At 31.0% G+C, this 20,614-nt stretch overlaps 1 protein-coding gene across 2 annotated transcripts in view; it reads right to left on the bottom strand.

The window, feature by feature from the left end:
* LOC129960294 (homeotic protein distal-less-like) overlaps positions 1 to 20,614 on the bottom strand; it is a 62,526-nt gene that overhangs the window by 22,825 nt on the left and 19,087 nt on the right. For both annotated transcript variants that reach the window (XM_056073610.1, XM_056073611.1), the window contains one exon: positions 10,902 to 11,083. In XM_056073610.1, coding sequence (XP_055929585.1) covers positions 10,902 to 11,083 — 182 coding nt within the window. The remainder of the gene's footprint in view (positions 1 to 10,901; positions 11,084 to 20,614) is intronic.

Here is a 20,614-nt window from a genome sequence, read left to right as displayed (position 1 = left end):
CTTTGATTCATTAAGACTATTTTGCTTGAATATAAATATTGATGCGATAGTGGGAAAATCAAATAGAAATTTTCGTAGCTTGTTATTAAGTCAAAAAAAAAAAAAGTTAAGTACGTCAGAGAGTATTTTTATACCCAACTATTCCAAAACAAACTGCTCACTCTTAAAAATCTTCCCACATTTCTGCTCGATTCGAATGGCGTTTAACATTAAATTTTTAAAATGCTTCATAATTTTGATGCTCGATTTTAAAATAAAAACAAAAACAACAGAATACTTTTAATATGATTTATTTATCAAATAATTTTAAAAAAATAAACGATGCATATGAGAAAACAATTGATTTCAATTACACTGCAATTACATTTATTTCTCGACAGACTTTTCTTTCATTGCCTCTTTATTTAAAAAAAAAAAAAAAATGCGATGAAACATTAATCTATGTGGGTTTGCCAAATAAATATGCATTAAATACGTTTCCAAATCGAAATATAAAGCTACAAAATCATTCTTCATGGTTCTCGTGTTGTCATCCCCCCCTTTTTTTTAAAAAAAACAAAAAAAAACACCCGCTCTCAATAAAAAGCATCCTTCTTTAGCCAAACCACATCTCCGATAACCCGAATTCGCAGTCCTCACTAATAACTCGTCCGCACAAAGCGAATGTCATCGATAATTGCCGACCCCATTAGAAAAACACCGGCGACATGTTCCCTCGCATTCGAAGGATTTGGACATTAGTAACAAAAAGTGTCAGGACAAACTTTAGAAATATTGGGTAAATGATAATAGGCAAGCCATTCGTCATTTACGGCATGAATTCTCGTTCACACTTATTCCATTACTTCAATGTGTGAAATTGATGAGAGCAAAAGACAAGAGGAAGAATAGCATTTATTTTATCGGAACCGAGGTGATCTTCGAAGATTCACTTTGATTTCAAAGCGCCATAATTTGTGGGGAAAGCTCAAAAAATTGTATTTGATATAGGTAATCATTAAATTCGGGTTATTCAGGAACTATATTTTATTTTTATCTGTCATTTTGTATCCTTGGGTTTATGGGTCATTTCTTTACTTGTAGAAAGTCTCGAAAATAATATTGACTAAAAGTTAAATCTAAATTTTGAAATTAATTCCCTGGTACACAAAGAAGGAAAAAATGGATGGCCATTTGAAAATGGATCAAAATGCATTTTCAGAAAAAAGCAGTCAGAAAATCCTGTGTAATATAATGGGAATATTGAATTTTGAATAATAATTATTCGTTGGAAAAATGCCGGTGTATCTTACATGAACGTTTTTGTAACAAAAATTCAAATGCGATAAACTTATTTCCGTGATTATTTTACTTTACATAAAAGTAAATAAATGAAATAAAAAAGTAATAAATATAAAGACTGGGAAATAAGTATAGATTCCAAATAAGGAATTTCAGCCAAGGATCGTATTTAAAATTTTAAATTGTAAAGATGTCACCTGACAAATGCTCTTCTTAGATATTCTTTATATAAATGACACATATTAAGGCGTCATTTTACCCTAGGTTAAATCATTTACAGTACAGTAGCATAATCAAAATTGTCTGTTGAAAATACTGGACTTTCAGTTAATGACCAAAATTCGCAATTCATTAAACGATGGGGAAAACTCCAGATAACTCTAGTTACATAAAAGTCTTCATGATGCTGGTTAACGTGCGATTTCTGACATTTTAGTGTCATTGCCATTTTTATAAAAACAAACATACAATAAAATATATTCATATTAGCTTGCAACATAAGAGGGATATTTTGACATGTATTGTGGGGAGTGCATTTATTTATTTTTGAAAGTAAAATATGTCGAACGGATTGAACAAATATGCACCGGATACTATTGACCCTTGCTTTGCGAATATCTTATATGCGAATGAAATTCTCAAAATACTACAGTAACCGAATGTTCCTATTATTTTTTAAAATGTTCTATAAATAATGGATTAAGTACTGACTAAGCAACAAACAAAATTTAATACATTTATTAACTTATTGCCTCTAAATTTATGCAGAGTTTGAAAGTTTTCACTTTTAATTTCCTAAAATGTAAAAACAATAATAAAGCATTATAGTCAGTGGGAAAGGCTGTATAATTTTAGTTTATTAACCTCTTTTATTTTGTTGTTCTTTTTACACCTAGACACTTAAATCTGTATAAATTAATAACCTCTTCCTACATCTTGTGGTCAGTATTAATTATACTTGTCTTAATGCCAATTACAACTGTCACTCCTGTCAGTCTCAGCTCCTTGTAGCTACCTGTCTCTTCCATTTGATGCTGTCCTGCTATCTCGCCACTGCCTAATTGTACGCTTAACATAGACAACGGACAATTAGCTCGATCTAAAGATCTTCTTCATTAGACTGTTCACTTCCTCTCCATAATGCGCGCAACTTGAATTTATTCCCATATTTTTTTTTTAAGCTAAAGATATTTTTGGAAAAGTCATGTTGGCTCCTGCTCATGGAAGTTTACTTCTTTAACATCTTACGAATAAAAAAATATTTTATAACAGGCCTTAGAAAAAAGTTTAGATATACATCACAATTTATCGCAATTCTTTGATAGATAAAATGAAAAGTACTTTAATCATTATTAAAGCATTTGCAACTGCTTTTATTTTTCAGTAATCTTTTAAAACAAAAACTTTTGATATATTCTTAATAATGAATGTTAATTTCAAAGTATAAACAATGACTGAAATAAAACCAGCGTCTTAAAAATAAAGGATGAATTTGAATACTTCATTCAGATATTCAGCATTTTAAATATTTGAAAGTTGAATGTTTCTGAAAATCTTAATGTCCTTTCAAAGGATTCAACAGCAGTCCCTTTTCTGAAGGCGAAAAGTCAATTAAGCTTTCTGCGAACCTGATATTTTTCTAAATTATAAATTTATTTATTGAAAAAATTATTTTTTAATTATTAAAAATTTAGGAAATAAAACCTAAAGCTTTGAAATAAAATTATTACGAAATTTGGAAGCAGCAAAATTTTTAATATCTATTTAAAAATTTGTCATTTATTTCTTCCGAAATTTTTTCATTACATTCAGAAAAGAAACATCCTAACTTTTTATTTGATTTTTTTTTTATTTTAAATGAACGAAAAAGAAAATAAAGTCATTTAGTTTATTAATCACTAAAATATATATAATTCTTGTTATTTGGACTAAGATTAAATTCTGTGTTTTAGAAAAAAAAAAAAAATGGCAAGTTCTTTTTTTTTCCTCCAAAAATAAAAAAAATTATTTTACAATACATTTTAAAATTACTCTAATAATTTCCTTCATAAGTATGCTATTTAAACTTGCTTTAAAATATCCGGTTCCTTTCCCATTTTGATTTTAAAAAATTATAATCATTTAAAAAGTGATTATATAATTAATTCAAAATTGCATTTATAATCAATTTAACAATAAAAAAAAATACCCGAAAAATTGTGAAATATTTTCTCCTATAAAAAATTAAGCCCTCATGAGTATGAATTACTTAAATTGCAATAAACTGACAATTCATGCCGGAATTATATCACTCAAAATAAACTTTCAGGCATTGTTTTAGAAATTAAAGTTAATGAACAAGTAAACTCATTTACATAGTGAAAATTATTCTTTTTACAATTCATTTCATGAACTGAAAGTTTGTAATCTTCAATATTCGCCACATGATTTTAAAATTTCCATTATGGGTTCATAACATTTTTTTCAAGTCCAACGTGCCATAAACATAGCTATAACCTTAAAAATAAGGGGAATTAAAAAAAGAAATCAGGGTTGTCCAGCTGTCCACTGGCGCCCTCTGTCCCCTGGGTGAACACTAAGGAAAGCGTGTTTCCGGCACAAACGAGTCTCTGAAATTTCCTGCTTTGGTTGTGCAACCGTTGCAAAAGAGACAGCTGCCAACCGTGGGGGGATATGCACGACAGCATTTTTGGTCACAAAGTGCCTATTCTGCAGGCCCATTTGTATTATTTACTGTCGCTTTCTGTTACCGTATTTTATATAGATTTCACTTCAAAGAATGCGCCAATATGGACTGGCTGCCGCTTTTATTTGGATGGTCACGCTCGAATTAACTAAACTCATGCCGTTGAAAGGAAATATCCCATGCTTTTTTTTCCCAATCGAGATCAAGTGGAAATTATTTTATATTGATATATTAAGACCATTTTTTTTAAAAAAAAAAAGCTTTGGTCAGATGGAGAACTGAGCCATTTTTACATTCTTGGTACTTATAAAGAGTAATGTCAAATATACCATTAAAAAAAGATTTTTTTTTTTCTTCGTTTTTTTTTTTTAAAGTTTCATTAAAAGTTGAGATTTAAAATACTTCATTCATTGTGTGAAAGAAACCAAAAGGTAAATAAGTAAAAAGTAAGCGCGCCTTTCATTTTCATTCCTTTAATAATGAATTTCTTGTCAAACAAAGGGGGGGGGGACCCATGAACATTAAAATATAAAAGCCGAAATTAAATTAAATTCTTTTGATAAAATAATTGAATTGTTGTTAAATATTAATTTGAATCATTCATTTCTCAAATAACTCGACTCAGAAATTAGTTGGTCTTTGGAAGGATAGAATAAAAAAAAGCTGAAGTTTTGACGAAATTTGCAATCGTTCATGTTTAGACAATTAATTTCTTTTCCATTCATTGAATCGAATATCCAAAATTCAATAGCGAGAAGTTTAAACGGCAAGGACGAGAGAAAGGTCCTTCCTTCATGGATTCCCTCTGGCGAATTTCAATACCCAAAAGTCATAAAATGAAATATATATATATATATATTTCCATTACATATAGTTTTGTTCGTTTCAAACAACAAATTTAATTTCAATATAATGGTTACAATAAAATATGCGATATTTTATATAAAAATTGGATTTTCACTATCCACAAAATCTAAAGAATAACATGAAATTAAAAAGCATTAACTGATTTCTTTTCGACTTGTTTTATGCAAAATATAAAATTCAAATTTTTCTAGGCCGTTCAATTTGTCATATATTTATCTCAATCATTTTTAAACAACGTTTGTTAAAATTTTGTTTTCCGTAATTATCTAATGAAAAAGATATCTGGAAATACTGTATTCATAAAGAACAGATATCTCACGTAGAAACGGCATTAACACCGATTCTCAGCTTTTAATGTCATGCTTCAAATACATTAACAGTTAATCAAATTTTTAAAGCAATTATTTATTCTTTCTTATTCCTAAATTACTTATCTGTTCTTTCTATCTCATAATACTTACTGTACGAGAAAGACCCTTCTTTCAATTATCGATGAAAGTATGGACAAAAATTTAAGACTATAATTTTATTAAACATCCTGCTTTTACATGTGAATCTTCGAAAAATATATCGTCTAAAGAACTGTTAAATATTTACGAGTAAGATTTGTGTGCTGTAAATATCGGCATGCGTTGTAACTACATGCCAGAAACGCAGTTTTTCTTTCTATATGTGGCAAACACAGAACCAAATGAGCTCACCCCAGCTGCCCTGCGAAGTATTTTATTCATCATTTGCCACAAAAAACCCAGAAAATTACTGACAAATCCGTTTTCACTCTGCGTGTTTACCTCTCACCGCGGGGGTATATAAACTAAGCAGAAGGGGGATTTTAATGCGATTCTGTCGACTAGGTCTCTTCCTATGATTTCCCGTCTTACTAGAAGGGGGGGGAGTCTTTAGTTTATACCTAGCCCCCTTCTCATGCGAGACAGGCCAAGAACACCCCTTGCGGAGAGAACAAAGGCAGTTCAAAGACAGACGGACAATCTATCACCTGCTCTTCCACAGGTTTTGTGCTTACTTCTCCCCCTCCCCCTCCTTTCATACTATACAGAGTGTGGCCCATTCTTTTTTCTATTTCTTTTTTTCCTTCCTCTATCTTTCAGTTTGGGTCCGTCCCTGTCCCGTAGCTGCCGTCCGTCCGTCCGAAAAGTTGTGCTGTTCCCCCTTCCCTTTTTCCATTCCCCTTTCCCCTTCCATCAAACCTCAGCCAAGTTTGCAACATTGATGGGGGATTCCTCCATATTGAATATCTTTAAATATAGCTACTTAAGATGATTAGGAATAAAGGTTAATTTCCTTGAGCGGAAATTCATCTAAATTTCAATTGCTTGCTCTCCCCAATTGTTGCGCTGAAAGAGAACCTGCTATGCATATGAAGTAAGAACTTGGACCTAGATTAAATTCTTTTTTAAGTATAGATAGGTTAGATGTAATGTTAATCGCAGTAGTTAATAAATTAGTCGGCATATGATTTCAATTCTTATTCTTCTTTCCTAATTTAATATACTTTATCTTAGCAATGTTAATAAAAAGTTGAAAACACTCCTGTTTTTAATCTCCGAAAATTTGTTTTCGAATACGTTGAAATGTCATTGATTCGTTTCAATTTGTCAGCATCGCAGTTGATGCAAATGACTTAATACTAGAGTTCAATTAATTCAGTAAACAATCCTTAAGCAAGGTTGGATGAACTTCTTGCATAATCTTCTTCAATTAAACCACAGTTAAGGCCAGAAGGACAAACTTTCACCCTCCCCTCAATGAAATAAACGTAGTTACAGTTACATTTTCAACTTGCGGAAGTTTCCGAGCGCTGTTTGTTACTCTTAAATGGGTTGTACTTTTATTTGTTTATTGAAAAGCCTCAAGGGCATTTTCCTTCCTGCAGCAAGATCTCCATAGCTTCAGTCCACAGAAATTATTACACACTGCATGCATGCGTCACTTTTTGGATCTTTATTTAAAAGATGATTTTCCTGGTCCTTTATTTATTTCTATTCAATATGGATAAGACCCCACTTCGCGGTTGGAGACGACAATCAACTGGGGTTTTATGGATGTCGTTATAGGACCCCCTCTCAGAGAGTTTACAGAACCCCGTAGCGAAAGCGAACTAGTGGTTCTGGCACGCGCGCTCCTAACAAAGACATCTCCCAGATCCCCCTTTTGGTTGCGGTCGCTCTCTCAACAAGATACCATCGAGATCGAGAAGTATCGTGAGAGGGCTTTTGGATGAGATGATATCGGCATTTACGGCGGCACCGCCCTACACCAGGGGATGCTCTAGATTCGCCTAGTGCACAGAACAGTTTGAAGTGACTATCCAAGTGACAATTTACGAGATTTTGGGTAGTAGAGAAAAAGGCGTGATAACTTAATACATTTTTCAAGGTCAAGTCAAAGGTAAAGCCGATGGAATATTTCTCAAAGATCGTCGCGAGATGCGAAATTCCCTCGAAATGCGTTGTTTGGAATGCGCATTGCCACGTTTTATTTATTAGCTTACATCGCATAGGGAAAGTTCAAAAAATTAGGAAAAGGGCACTTAATGTCTGGGGTTGCATTTATATGTGAAAAAAGATATAAAAAATTATTAATATGATTAAAAAAAGATTACCAATAGATATGGACTGCACATAGCACTAAATCGGTGTCCCCGATTTCTTGTAAAATCGGACTTAATTTGAACAAAAATAAGTCGGTTCTCATAATCCATTATAAATGACTGTGGATTTTTTTAAAAATTCGTTTGTATGTTGCTGTTTCGGCTGGAAACTTGAAAACAATCCCACAGTTTCAAGTACTTATACATTGTCGTCGGTTCCGTCAGCATTTGAATTGTAATTTTTTTGTTTCCTTTCGTCATAAAATCGAAACTCTCACTTTAAGCTTCGTGGAAGAGAATATAAATATAATTCTGAAAGTTTTATAAAGATTTAGAATAATTTTAATTATATCGCTCTTAAAATATGGTGATATTAAAAACATGTACACTTGAAGCATACTTAAAAATTCTGAACTTGGGTATCCACGACTTAACCAAAAAAATATTGTTGATATATACATTTATTGCTTCTTCTACGATTCAAAGCTCTTAAAAATTCATTTGTTAAAAAAAAATAAGGACCCACTTAGGTTTCCTATTGAAGTTTGTCATAATTCTGTCTACATTGACTTGCCTTGACTCTCATTTACTCGAGAAACTCATGGGAATGACTCATTTTAGAAAATTCTACCCGTTTATTTAGAAGAATCTCCACGACCTAGTGACACTCACTTGAAGACCTAAAAGGAATCTCTGAATGAAGAGTCCTGGAGAGTGATCCGCGGATTCGGTGAAGGCGGAGTGTTCAACAGTGTTTTCGTCCTTGGCAATTGAGCGTGCGTGGTGTTTGTGTTCGCTACACTCGAGTTAAAGGTACGAAAAGAAATAAGTTGTTTCTCTTTTTTTCTGAGAACAGGTTGAGTAAGGACTTCACTTGCGTAACGGTCTGGCTGGGGCGCATCGGACCGAGTCAACAAGGAACGGGGAGGATCGCCTTCAACTTGTTACTTCCACTCCAAGCTGACGCTCGTTGAAAGACAAAACTACCAGTTAAAGTTAGATCAGAAGACCTGGGCTTTGGAGTGCTTATTTTACTTTGCTTACACTTTGAATGAGAAAAATTTCTATGAGAAGAATTTGGTTTGTTTGAGAAGAATGATTGCTTCCGAAGAAAATGACAAGTAAGAGGAAAGCGGAATATAGCTTCCAAAGTAAAATAAATTAGGCTTTAAGAAATCTGGATTTATATTCAAAAGATATTTGAAAGAAAGAAATTTTATTCCATCCTATTTGTATTGTTACCGATATATGAATTAATATTTTTGCATACTTTATTGCATTATTATTTGAGTACTTATTTTTTCCATAATGCAATTTTATTGAAGAATTTTTTGCAACCATCCAAATTATTACATGAATTTTTTTAGAGCAAAATTTCATATTAAATGTATTTGGAGGATTTGCTATAATTTTTTATAAAAATTATTCTAATATCAGTGATTATTAATTCTTGATGAAGTATAGTTAAATAGGTACTCGGTTCATTCTTTCTGACTAATAAAAAATCATTCAGTTTAAAGCGAATTTATTTGTATTTCATGACAAAAATGCAAGAGCATTAAGCAGTCATCAAATTCAGAAAAGAATCAAATTATGAAAAACTGGTGAATATTCAGTTTGCTAAAATTGTTGGAACCGGAAAAATTTTTTTTATGTATTATGTATGTTCTTTATTTTACTTGACGATGAACATAGTACTTCCATTAATAACTTGGATATTTTGATAGTTTTGCAATTCATATATATGTTTTAAAAATCATTAAGTTTTAATTTTCCTCGATTTAGGAAGAAAATAATCTTTAAAAAAAGCGAATTTTAGCTGAATCCGAAATGAAATTTTTATAATGGTTTTATTTATTTTTACAATGCTCGTTTAACAACATTGCGTTATTTACGATAACACAAAAGAATAACCAAATCTGCGTCTATTTTCAAAATTTATTTCGCCATTTCTGTTGTTTTAATGTGTTTGATTTCTAACAAAACAGGCAAGAAATTATAAACATTACCTGTGCTACGAGGCATTTGGCATCTTGTATTCAAAACCAAACAGAAAGAATTATTTCGAAATCGCTGTCATTCCAAATAACTTGCAGGAAAAGAAAAATAACCGTTAAAATGTTTCAAAGAAAACATGTTACATTTCTACGTGTAAATATTTATATATCCCCTTATTACTGGAACTGAGAATATCTAACAAAAATGCAAACATTATGTAATCAAACAAAATTCCAAGGATAAATTTCTCTTAGCAGCTGGCACATATCTGCGAAATATTCAGGGTTTAGAACAAAACTAGAAAAACATTGATATTCCTAAGCAATTTCCATACGAGTTCAAGTCGCGTATGAATTATGATTTCGATGTTGTAACTTAACCAATAGATTTACTAATAATATAATAAACATACTATAAAAATTTGAAAGAAAAGTATTAAAAAACTAACCATCGTTGTTGTTGAAGCATAAGCTGTAAATGACGTTAATTTAGTTCAAATATTAAAAAATAAAATTCCATACCCGCTGCAAAAGATATCGAAAAATATGCGGCAGCTTCATCCTGAAGGAAATATATAACTTTACATACCTGGATATGTTTATCCAGAATTTCCCAAAATATACGACTTTTAGACTAAGAAAATAAGAAATTGAATACTTACCATTATTATTTTGACTTAGCATTTAATCCTACGGATTATCTAATCAACATACTAATTGCCGAATTCTTGCGCATCACTTCTAGTGAATTCCATGCAATGAACCAACATTCGGAAACAATGAAGATAAGACTATTAATATATCTTTCCCCATAATTAAACGCGTTTGAAAAAAAATAATTCTTCATTGCTCCCTCACATCAGTTGCATTGCATTACCACCACTAGACAATGAGCGGATTTGCCCGCGTTTTATTTAACCTAATCTTGCTAAATTTGAAGCTCCTGCGAACTCATTACAGAATTGCTTTCATAAATATTAAAAGACAATTGAGATAATTAAAAAATCGTTATTATAACAGCGCTATTTATTGAGATATTATTTTAAAGATTTCAATATTTAAACAAGATTTCGGTACACATCTGATTTTGTTATATTACTGATCAAGCATTTTTCGATTTGTTGTATGAAGGAATTAAAAATTCAATCTAACTATTGATTATTATTTTCTAATACTAGTTTATTTCCATGTCTTTAAATATGTGATTGATACAATCTTCATTTCTCAACAAGAATAATCAAATCAAATTTATTTGGTCAACACTAGTCGATTGCAAAAAAGAAAAACTCGTAAATTTTGCTCATTAGACATTTTGGTGGGCGGGTAAGACCAACTGGACATACGAGTTGGCACGAAAACCCACCATGTGTACCGCATAAATGACGGGGGAAGGGTTGACCTTTTGACCGAAATCTTTTAAACTAGGAGGGGGGAGGGCGTCAGGGAAGGTCAATCTTACCTGCGTTTGGGTGAGGCCTAAAGAGGCCGCAAGCTCCGCTCGCTCGGGTAGGGCGAGGTACTGAGTCCTTTGAAACCTCCTGTTCAGCTGTTGCAACTGGAGACTGGAATAGATTGTGCGAGGTTTCCGCATTTTCTTGCCTTTCCCGTTCACTCTCAACGTCTCCTCCAACTGAGATTTATCTAATAAAGAAATAAGAACCATCAGTAAAAATTACTTTTAACAAAACAAGAATCTGAAATTGAAAGAAGCATCCTTAATACCACACTGCAAAAAGACAACTGAATAAAGATGATAAGTTAGGGCAGTTGCAAAAATCCTCCCTTGAAGACCTGAAGATTTGACATGTATAGCTTAAAATCGAAGAAATGCAAGTGGCGTCAATTTTTTAAGTACATTGTCGTTCCGATTTAGTAAAGTCTCTCATAGATCTACTATGAAACTGATAGACCATTTTGTCGAAATATCTCATCTTAATTTCTTCATTTTTTCATTATAAAATGCATTGATGGGTAATAACAATTCGGTCTAAAACATGCAAGTACATTTAATTGGAATAAATATTTAAACTTCAAAAAATTATTAGCAAAGCTTTGAATATGAAAAAGATTGATCGAAGGCATGAAAGCAATTTCATAGCTCTATGAAATAATGCCCTTTAAAGAGTGGTTGCTTTATTTTTACTATTAAAAGGTTGTCTCTATTATTACTTCCAAAATGAAATGATAGATATTTTCTAAGACTCGATTTTAAGGTTAATATTATCCTTTAAAATTCTTGCTGTAAGTTGAGTTTGGTTATTTACACGAAGGATTCAGAGAAACTGAGATATTGTCTTGGAATTTGTAGGCAAATTCCAACAAGTAATTTAAGACTTGTCAAAAAACACGTTCATTTTGGTTAATTAATTTAGATTGCTAATCTATTTATTTTAGGGTATTAGTTGCGATAGAGGACATTAACTTATTACTGATCTATGCATTTATTTTTTATACAAATAACATGCATTACAGTAAAATGAAAACATTATATATTGGACGATTTTCGAACAAATAAGATATTCCTGATCGAATAAGAAAGCAATTGCCATAAAATAGTACAGTTATAAATTACAATAAAATTGTCTTTTCTCCTTTTATTTGTAATTCAGCAATATACAGATTATTTGGACAATTGCTAAAGATTTTCTATAAGATTTCACAACCTAATTCCATTGCTTTGTATCGCATGCGTAAAATCCAAATTAAAAAAAAAAAACTTAGTACTCAATTTATTTCAGTTTAAAATTAAAGCCGAATATACTATTTCTTTACCATTTTTGCATCGTTTATCAACAAATTTGATTTTGAAATAAAATATTTGATTTCGCTGGATCAAAGCAAAATTTTTTATTTCTTTTTATAAATAGATGATAGACAATTGATGCTTTCTCGACAAGCATTACTAGTCTATCATTTATTTATAAAAAGAAATAGAAAATTTTGCCTTTGTAGTCTTAGAAAGGAATTTGTAATTCATTTTCGGTATAAAAAAATAAATCCGTGAGACACAAATATAACAGGGAATAAACATTACGTAACCTAATACAAATGTTAACAAATGAAAATGAAATTTAATGCCAGGAATAAGTTTATTTATAGCAAATAAAATCAGATTGCTAAAACTTTTAATCTATAAAATTAATATTTATAAAATATAAAATATTCCCACAGAAAATAAAGATACGACTAAAACATCACTGCAATTTAACTACTCAATGAACAGTATTTGCATTTTTCGAGGAATCTTAAGAGCTATCGTCATATTTAATACATCATAATAATTAACAGAGAATCAAAAGTGTTTTAAATTTAAAAAATAATACTTCATCTATTTTTTGAAAGGAAAAGGAAAGAAAATTTCGAAATTCTTTAAATAGGTAGAGTTGAAATTTTGAAAAATGAATCCCCTGTCACCTGCTTAAGGAGAGGGATACATCCTCTTTGTAGATGAAAAGCATGACCAAAGCAGTGGACCACCAATACTAAAGCAGCATTAGGGATTTATGGTTATTGAACGACAGTGTGTAACAACCTGACAATTCACAACGAGGGGAAGAACGGCTGGTTGATAAATAGATCTCAAGTTAGCTCTAAAGCTTAACAGAAAACTAACGGCAGCTTTCAAGAAGATAAAAGGTGGGAGTGGCAATCGGGGCAAATGCATTGGACTATCTCAGGTGGTCACATTTTCCAGCAGACGCCGAGATAACTAGTACTTAGAAATGCTCAAGTAAACATTTCTTTCGTTTTCTTTGAAAACTTTGGAACTAACTAGAATGGCAAAAACTATATGGCTTGTATCCAATTTTCGTAAATCCTTAGTAAAGCATAAACATATATAGCTGATTTCTGTACTGTGTCTTTCCTGTGATATATTTTTATTAGATGAGATAATTAATTTAGCTGACTTGTCACGACCTGAAGTCCATAAATGTTCAGATTTGACAGCTTGCAATGAAGCCACGTGCCTTTCTTCAATACAGGAAGCCATGCGAGTCCAGGATATCATTTGTGTCACAGTAGGGGACAACTGGAACCCCAACGAAGCACGTCTATGTCCTGCGCTCATTTAACAATTCCCTGCATGAAGTGTTCGTCCACGTGGGTGTTTGAAGGGTCTGGCAACCTCCCAAGATGGAAAGAGTAAAACGAACAGCATGCTCGTTCGCGAAGTATTAAAAAAAATATACTGTCTAAAAGTGCATTATTCAGTATATTGTCTTCTGGTATTTAAAATTGTGGGTTTTGCAAAACTCAGTGCGTATAAGATTAGAAGCATTTAGTGCACATAATAAAGTTGTAAGACTTCTCTTAAGAATCAGTTTTCATTGAAATCGTTTGAAGAGGCAACAGTATCTTAGCTAAAATCAGCAAGCGCATAAAAGCTTGAGAATTACATTAGAGAGAAATACCATCTTCACAGCGATTCAAATAAGAATGGATAACAGTAGCACCTTTCATTCGTTCTAGATATGCGTCTTTTGGTATTAAAATTGTCTGAATAATGTTTTACCATTTTGAATGAGTTGGTTCTACGAATTCAAAACTGACGAAAATCATGAAGATTATTAATAATAGCTTGACTGTAAAAAAAAAAAAAAATCTGATGATAAATTCATTAAAATTTTCGTTCATCAGGCCACCATACTAAAGATGTCTACGATTTCCACAGTTTTAAGTCACATAACGAAATGTATTTGAGAAGCAAAATAAACGCATGCTTTATTATTTAATAAATGCATATAATCAAATTATATCATTTACATCATTTAAAGTATTTATATCTTTGCATAGCAAAAGGAAATGAAGTAGGCACTTGAAAAGAATAAAATAAATTAATTTACGAATGTTTCATTGCCAAATAATTATATATCGCAGATATGCTTCCAAAACGTGGAATAATATCTTAATGGCTCCGTAGAACTACCTCAAAGTTATAGCGTAAATTTAATCGAAAGCTATGATTAGGGAAAACTCATAACCACTTTTATTTATTTATTTTTGGCGAAGGGTATTTAAATGCTTCAAAAACAACAAATTTAAGTGGAAATGGAAATTACCTGTATTAAATATGCAGGTCTAAAAAACTGGATTTAATTAATTTTATGGACTAATTAATTAGTTCATGCAAACATACTTAGAATTATTTCTAAGTCATTTTTCAAGTCTTTGGATTGTAAAATAAATTCAGCTTTAAAATTAATTATCACAATCCTTATTCATCCTTTTTTGCTTCTTTCCCATCTTCATGTTTCCAGAAAGAAAAAAATCGGAATTTTCTCTCCCTGAAAAATGCGCATTTTACATAGAAGCACTTTCAGATAATTTTTTGAAAGATAAATCATTTTTTTAAATTGAACTACATTAAATTCTTTATTCCAAATTATATTTGGTCCCTTTGATCATTTAACAATCACATTACTTAAAATACAAAGACCATTCTGTTATGATACTCGTATATTTTAAGTCTCGTTATACATTGCGGTAGAGCCGACCAGACGCATTTCAGAAAACATTTTTTGTTTTCGATGTGCCTACTTTCAAAAAACTCAAAAATATCAACGTTTTTAAAAGAATATTATTGAATTAAATGGCTTTCTGAAATATATTTCTTTGATATGAATATATACTAAAAGTTAACAATTTTTCCAACAAATGTAAAGCATGGACTACAATATCACAGCAAAATTATTTATTATTCTTAACCAAAGAAAAAATTAAAGTAGATAAGATTTTCAAATGTTGTAAATATTTTTAATAATATCGATTAAATTTTTTATTCATTACGAAACCAAACTTGAAAAGGAAATCATATTGAAAAGTTAAAGAGCATTTTTTAAATTTTATTTTCTTCATTACTAGAATCAATTTTAAAGAGAAATTCATCTGTTGTAAAACAAAATTATCTTCAGACATGCTAGATGGCAGTTATCAATAATCATGATCAAGTGGCTATTATTGGAAAATTTTTAAAAAACCAACAGTGACAGAAACAAAGCATTCTTAAGCATTAAAGTATATTTCATCAATTCAAATTGATGTCTTAAGCTCTACTTGTGTCTTCTGACAGATAGATAATAGAAAGGGCAGCCATTTTTCTAGGTGGTGACAAAATATATTCCATTGACAATCAATTGGTCGAGGGGCTGAGAACTATGGAACCCTTAAGAGGGAGGGCATTTCCGCCCCACACATAAGAGGGGAGATCCTTTATGATGTGTGACTAGTAGTAGAGGAGGAAGATCCTGATATTCTATAGAGAAGGGGAAATACAAAAGACCATTGAATAGTCCTTTCCTTTCTTTCAAAGTTGTTCTGAAGACGCGTTTTACTAGAGTGAAAATCACCAATAAATATGCTTGTTAAGTTCCAAACTGAGTTCCAAAATCAATCTTGAGTTAGTTTTCCTCATGACGAACACACAACGGGTGATATTTTAGCAATTTCGGTTTAATAACGTCGAAAAAAAGTTATGCCTATTTCACATTCAGAAAAAGTGTGAACGATTCACTATCTTTTAAACGGCAATTTGAAGTAATAACTTATCAAAATCTGATACAAACTTTAAAAAAAAAATGATACTAAAATTTAGAAAGCCTTTTAACAGTATTCATCTTGGCAAAAAGATAATAATTAATTCGATTGAAAATATTTAAGAAGAAATAAAAATGAGTTGAGGACTGCTAGAATAACTTTTACATCATATAAAAAGCATTGCTTTTCAACAAATATGTACAAAAATTTTGCAAGCAAATTTTATTAAGTATGTTTACAAATGAAAATGGATAATAATATTTGAAGCCGATAGACCTGACTATAATGAAGAGAAAGTTTCAAACACAGTTTTCCACTGCATCAGTTCTTTACGATATTAGACTTTCCAATTTGCCCTACGCTTAATTTTTATATATGAAATCCCTTAGATTCATATGAAAAAAAAAGAAAAAAAAAAGCATATTTATTGGGCCAAATTCTTTTTGTATAATGCATTTGTATATCACCTCTCCCCTCTTATTCACCGACTTTTAATTTTGAGTATTTCAATGTGATATTATTTTATCGTATAAGCAATCTCACTTGATTTCATAAGGAGCAAGATTATAAAATAACTATTAATATCGCTTAAATACGATATTTTTTTTTCCCGAATTTTCAATACTTCTAAATTGAAAAATATTTTTCAATAATTTTAAATTTGATTTGAATATAAATAACTAAAAAAATGCAAAATTGAAGTCGAATAAAAGCATAATTCGACCAATAAAGCTTGAATAGAAATTCCCAGAAAGTGGTTCATTACTTTCATTTGATGATTGATATGAACATGAAATGAAAAACTGATGCAAAAATAAATATTTGGATAGTTATCTGATATTTTCTGAAGCCAAACATAGTTCCGGCAGATAATATACTATGAGCGGATTGAATGATATGTGCTTCTCGGGGAGTTAGATCCATAAAAATGGAAACTATAAGCCTATTATTTTAAATATAGTCTTTTATTGCAAGAAAATCTATTCTTAATATTTAGAACTAAATTCTATTCTTTAATTACTTTAAAATTCATTAATTTTTTCAAGAAAATTTAACAGGATTTTATGAATTGGGTAACTACTCCACCAATTGTCAATTTGGATCGGCAATGAGTGTATTGAATTTCGGGTAAAATCTATCTAGCAAGCATTTTTGAGACTGGCTGGGGAACGTATGTTTGATGCTACTCAGTAAGTGTTGAGCTGAGTTCATTAACAATTAAAACATGAAATAAAAAAGAACCATATCCTATTTTAGGGAAACTACAATAGAATTCTGGAATTTTCGTATTTTCTATGAGAAAGATTCGTCTACTACGCATCGCTTGCAATCTATACGTGTGGGCAAGAACAATCGAGAGGAGGAAAAGTTGGCAGACGCATTCCGCTGAAAGAAATGTGCAATTTTCAAATAACCATAACAAGATAGGGCATAATGATAGCTGTAGCTGCTAGGAAGTTTGGCGACATTTGGGATGACAGAAAAGTTGAACACCCTTTCGCAAATCGAACATGAGTTATGTTAATTGCGGCGCAAGATTCGGTCATGCGCACACGCTATCTGTTCCGCTTAGGCTATCGTGTTATTTTCACTGACAAGATCCGAATCGGATTACAATGAAATTAGATGAACCTGGATTACAAATGAAGCGATTTAAACGTCTCCCAGGGTGTACGTTGCAAGATTAAGATAACGGCGTAAACGAAGCATGCTGATGGAAAAAAGAATTAAAGGAGGAATTAGCAATCATAAAAAGAAATACATTAAAGAGAGAAGAAAAAAAGAGAGAGAGAGAGACGGTGAAAATTATGGGAGCGCATTGCACTGATGAATTGGATTGTTGGAATCGTAAACACACTGCAATATAATCGGCACTCTTTCAAAACGTTGTCAGTACGGAAAATTTGAAGTTCCTACTAGAAGTGTAGAGAAAATTGTCGGATATTCTGAGAAGAAATAACTCTTTATATCACTATGGGGACAAATGGATATGAATTTGCCTTCATACTATAGGAAGTAATAAAGAAAGAAACCTCAGAAATGATATAATTTCAACTGAAAAACAGACATGAACTTTTACGGAGAACTCTTCCACTTGTTATATTATTCGGATTGTCCTTCACGCTTGAGATCAAGAAATCTAGGTTTTCGAGCAGATTATTCTACTGCAATCTTCCTGTCAAATTCAGCTGTCAACTAAGCAATATAAGGGTAGATTTATTATTTTCCAGATATATCTGAAACTGCATTAGAATTGTGTCATTATTAACACAACACTTTGATAAGTGAAAGTTATATTAGAACAAAAATCTTGCTACGTTCAAATACAATGAAAACTGAGATCTATAACTGCAAATCTTTTTCAAAATCGTTATATGTACAGAATTAGAAAATAACACTGATTTTTTTTTCACTTAAAAATAACATTTATTTCATAAGTTTTTTCGCAATTATTGGAATTGCATCATTTTTCTTGCTTCAGTTTGTAATTCAATATTATGTGCACAAATAAAACAACAGCAATAAAAAAAGGATGTTTATGTGAAAAATATAACATAGCATAAGACTCTTAGAATTTCATATTGAATAACAAATTAACTATGCTTAATATGACTTTATATTCGATATCAGCTAATAATGTCAGTTGAAGCAGATTCCCCCCACAAACAGTGTGAGTAATATCTTTAGACATTAAAAGAAGTTCAAAAACCTCACAGTTCTATTCAAATTCGTAGTCTTCATCAGTGGCTGGACAATCTAGAGAGGGTCCCGGTTCTCTCAATGAGTTTGCTTCATCTTGATTTGCTTTCAGAGGCACTTTCCAATAAATTGATCATATGATATTAAAATCTATCAGCAAGATCATTTTATTTAATTTCAGATCTTTCTTGATGCTTTGCTTTTTAATTGCCAGAAAGTTTTTCTAGGAGTGTGCTTAGTTGACATGTCAGTAACATGACCTACTCATCTCATCCTTTGTATTTTAATTCTATAAACTTAATTTCATAAACGTTTATAAACTAAAAAACTCTTCCGTAACTCCTGACTATATCTTCTTCATACCCCATCCAATTCTGTGCCACTATATATGCTTCTCAAAAGTAACCAAAAGGTATTTATGTCTCCAAGTCATGACTCAAAACTCTGAAGCATAAGCCGAAATGTGCCCAACAATGAATTTATGCAGTAAAAATTTAATTTTATACTTGATAAGCTCAGATTTCAGAGATTTTTCGTACCATAAAATGCTTGCGTAGCTTTATGCTTACTTCATATATTCCAGTTGCCTTATAACATGACAAAATGCTGCAGGACAATTCGCAACAATGAGTTATATTGTCAATGACTATAAGAGCCTTTAAAATATATTTCAATCCGTTATCCATTACTTTCAGATACAAGATTGAAAGATTTAAAAAAGAAAAGGTAAAGATCGTTTACCGATTTAAAGTTCTAAAATATATTTTAGATCTGATATGAAATGCTCCAGTAGAGATATTTAAAAATTGAACGTGACATTTTATTGCAATGATAAATAGCACTTTATTGACATCGATTACTTTTAAAGAATAAATACGGAAGAAGAAAAAATACAACTTAACTAGATTTTAAACATTAAAGGAGCCACGAAAAGACAAATGATGAGCAATAAATGTTTCCTCTAATAACTATAAATAAAGAGAAAGTCTTGAATCCACTTAGAATAACATTTAAGAAGCTAACTTCCAAAATACAATTACGAGTTAACAAGATTGCGTCAAGGCGAGACTAGAATCGCAAATAAAGGCTTCCGAAAAAGTTTAACATGATAATGAGAACATTGAATCGCGCATATAAATGATTCGGAGTTCATAAAACACGGATCCTCGCACATAAAGAATGCAAAAGTGAAGCTTTTACACTATCTTTATAGTGTGAAAAGATTTAATACTCGAATAACTTGCTCTTGAGATCTTACATGCATTGAAATACTCTATTACTTAGAAAACGGCTAAATTGATTTAGATCTTTGGTGATTAGAATGTAGAGCTGGATTTGCGGATGGGTAAATCTATAGCTCAAATTTTTCTTTCTAAGGATAAATGTAATTGAAATATGTGTTATCTATTCTTATATAGATATTATTAATCTGGAAACTATTTCATCACATTTGTTAAGCATGTGTACTTTGAAAATCCTCGACATTTAAGAATACGTGGCATCTATTAATGAATTCTATGCAACTTGAAAACACTAAAAATGATGAATAGTAAAGGCTTTTAATTTTCTTTGTTTTATTACACTAAACGAAAATTTTATTACATTAAAATAAAACAAAAGAAACAGAATTCTAGCATTTGGATTATTCTTTTCGAATTATAGAGCAATTTATAGCAGAATGTATTGCGGATGAAGAAGCATTTAGCCCAATGAAACCATAATAGATTTTTTTATAAAACTATGATCTCATATCACTACAGATAATAATTCCTGAAAATAAATGGCACATCAATAAAACAAAAGATTTTAAAATCTTTTTACCGTAAATAACTATTTCAAGCGGAAATATATGAAATGCGAAAGCTTTTCTTTATTTAAAAATGATTTTGAACACTATATTTTCCGTTTTGGTTTCTTAAAATAATGCTACGTTAAGCT

The sequence above is a fragment of the Argiope bruennichi genome, chromosome X2 (genome assembly GCF_947563725.1).
Source record: "Argiope bruennichi chromosome X2, qqArgBrue1.1, whole genome shotgun sequence".
In the NCBI taxonomy this organism is placed as follows: Eukaryota; Metazoa; Arthropoda; class Arachnida; order Araneae; family Araneidae; genus Argiope; species Argiope bruennichi.
This window is presented reverse-complemented; position numbering and strand designations above follow the sequence as displayed.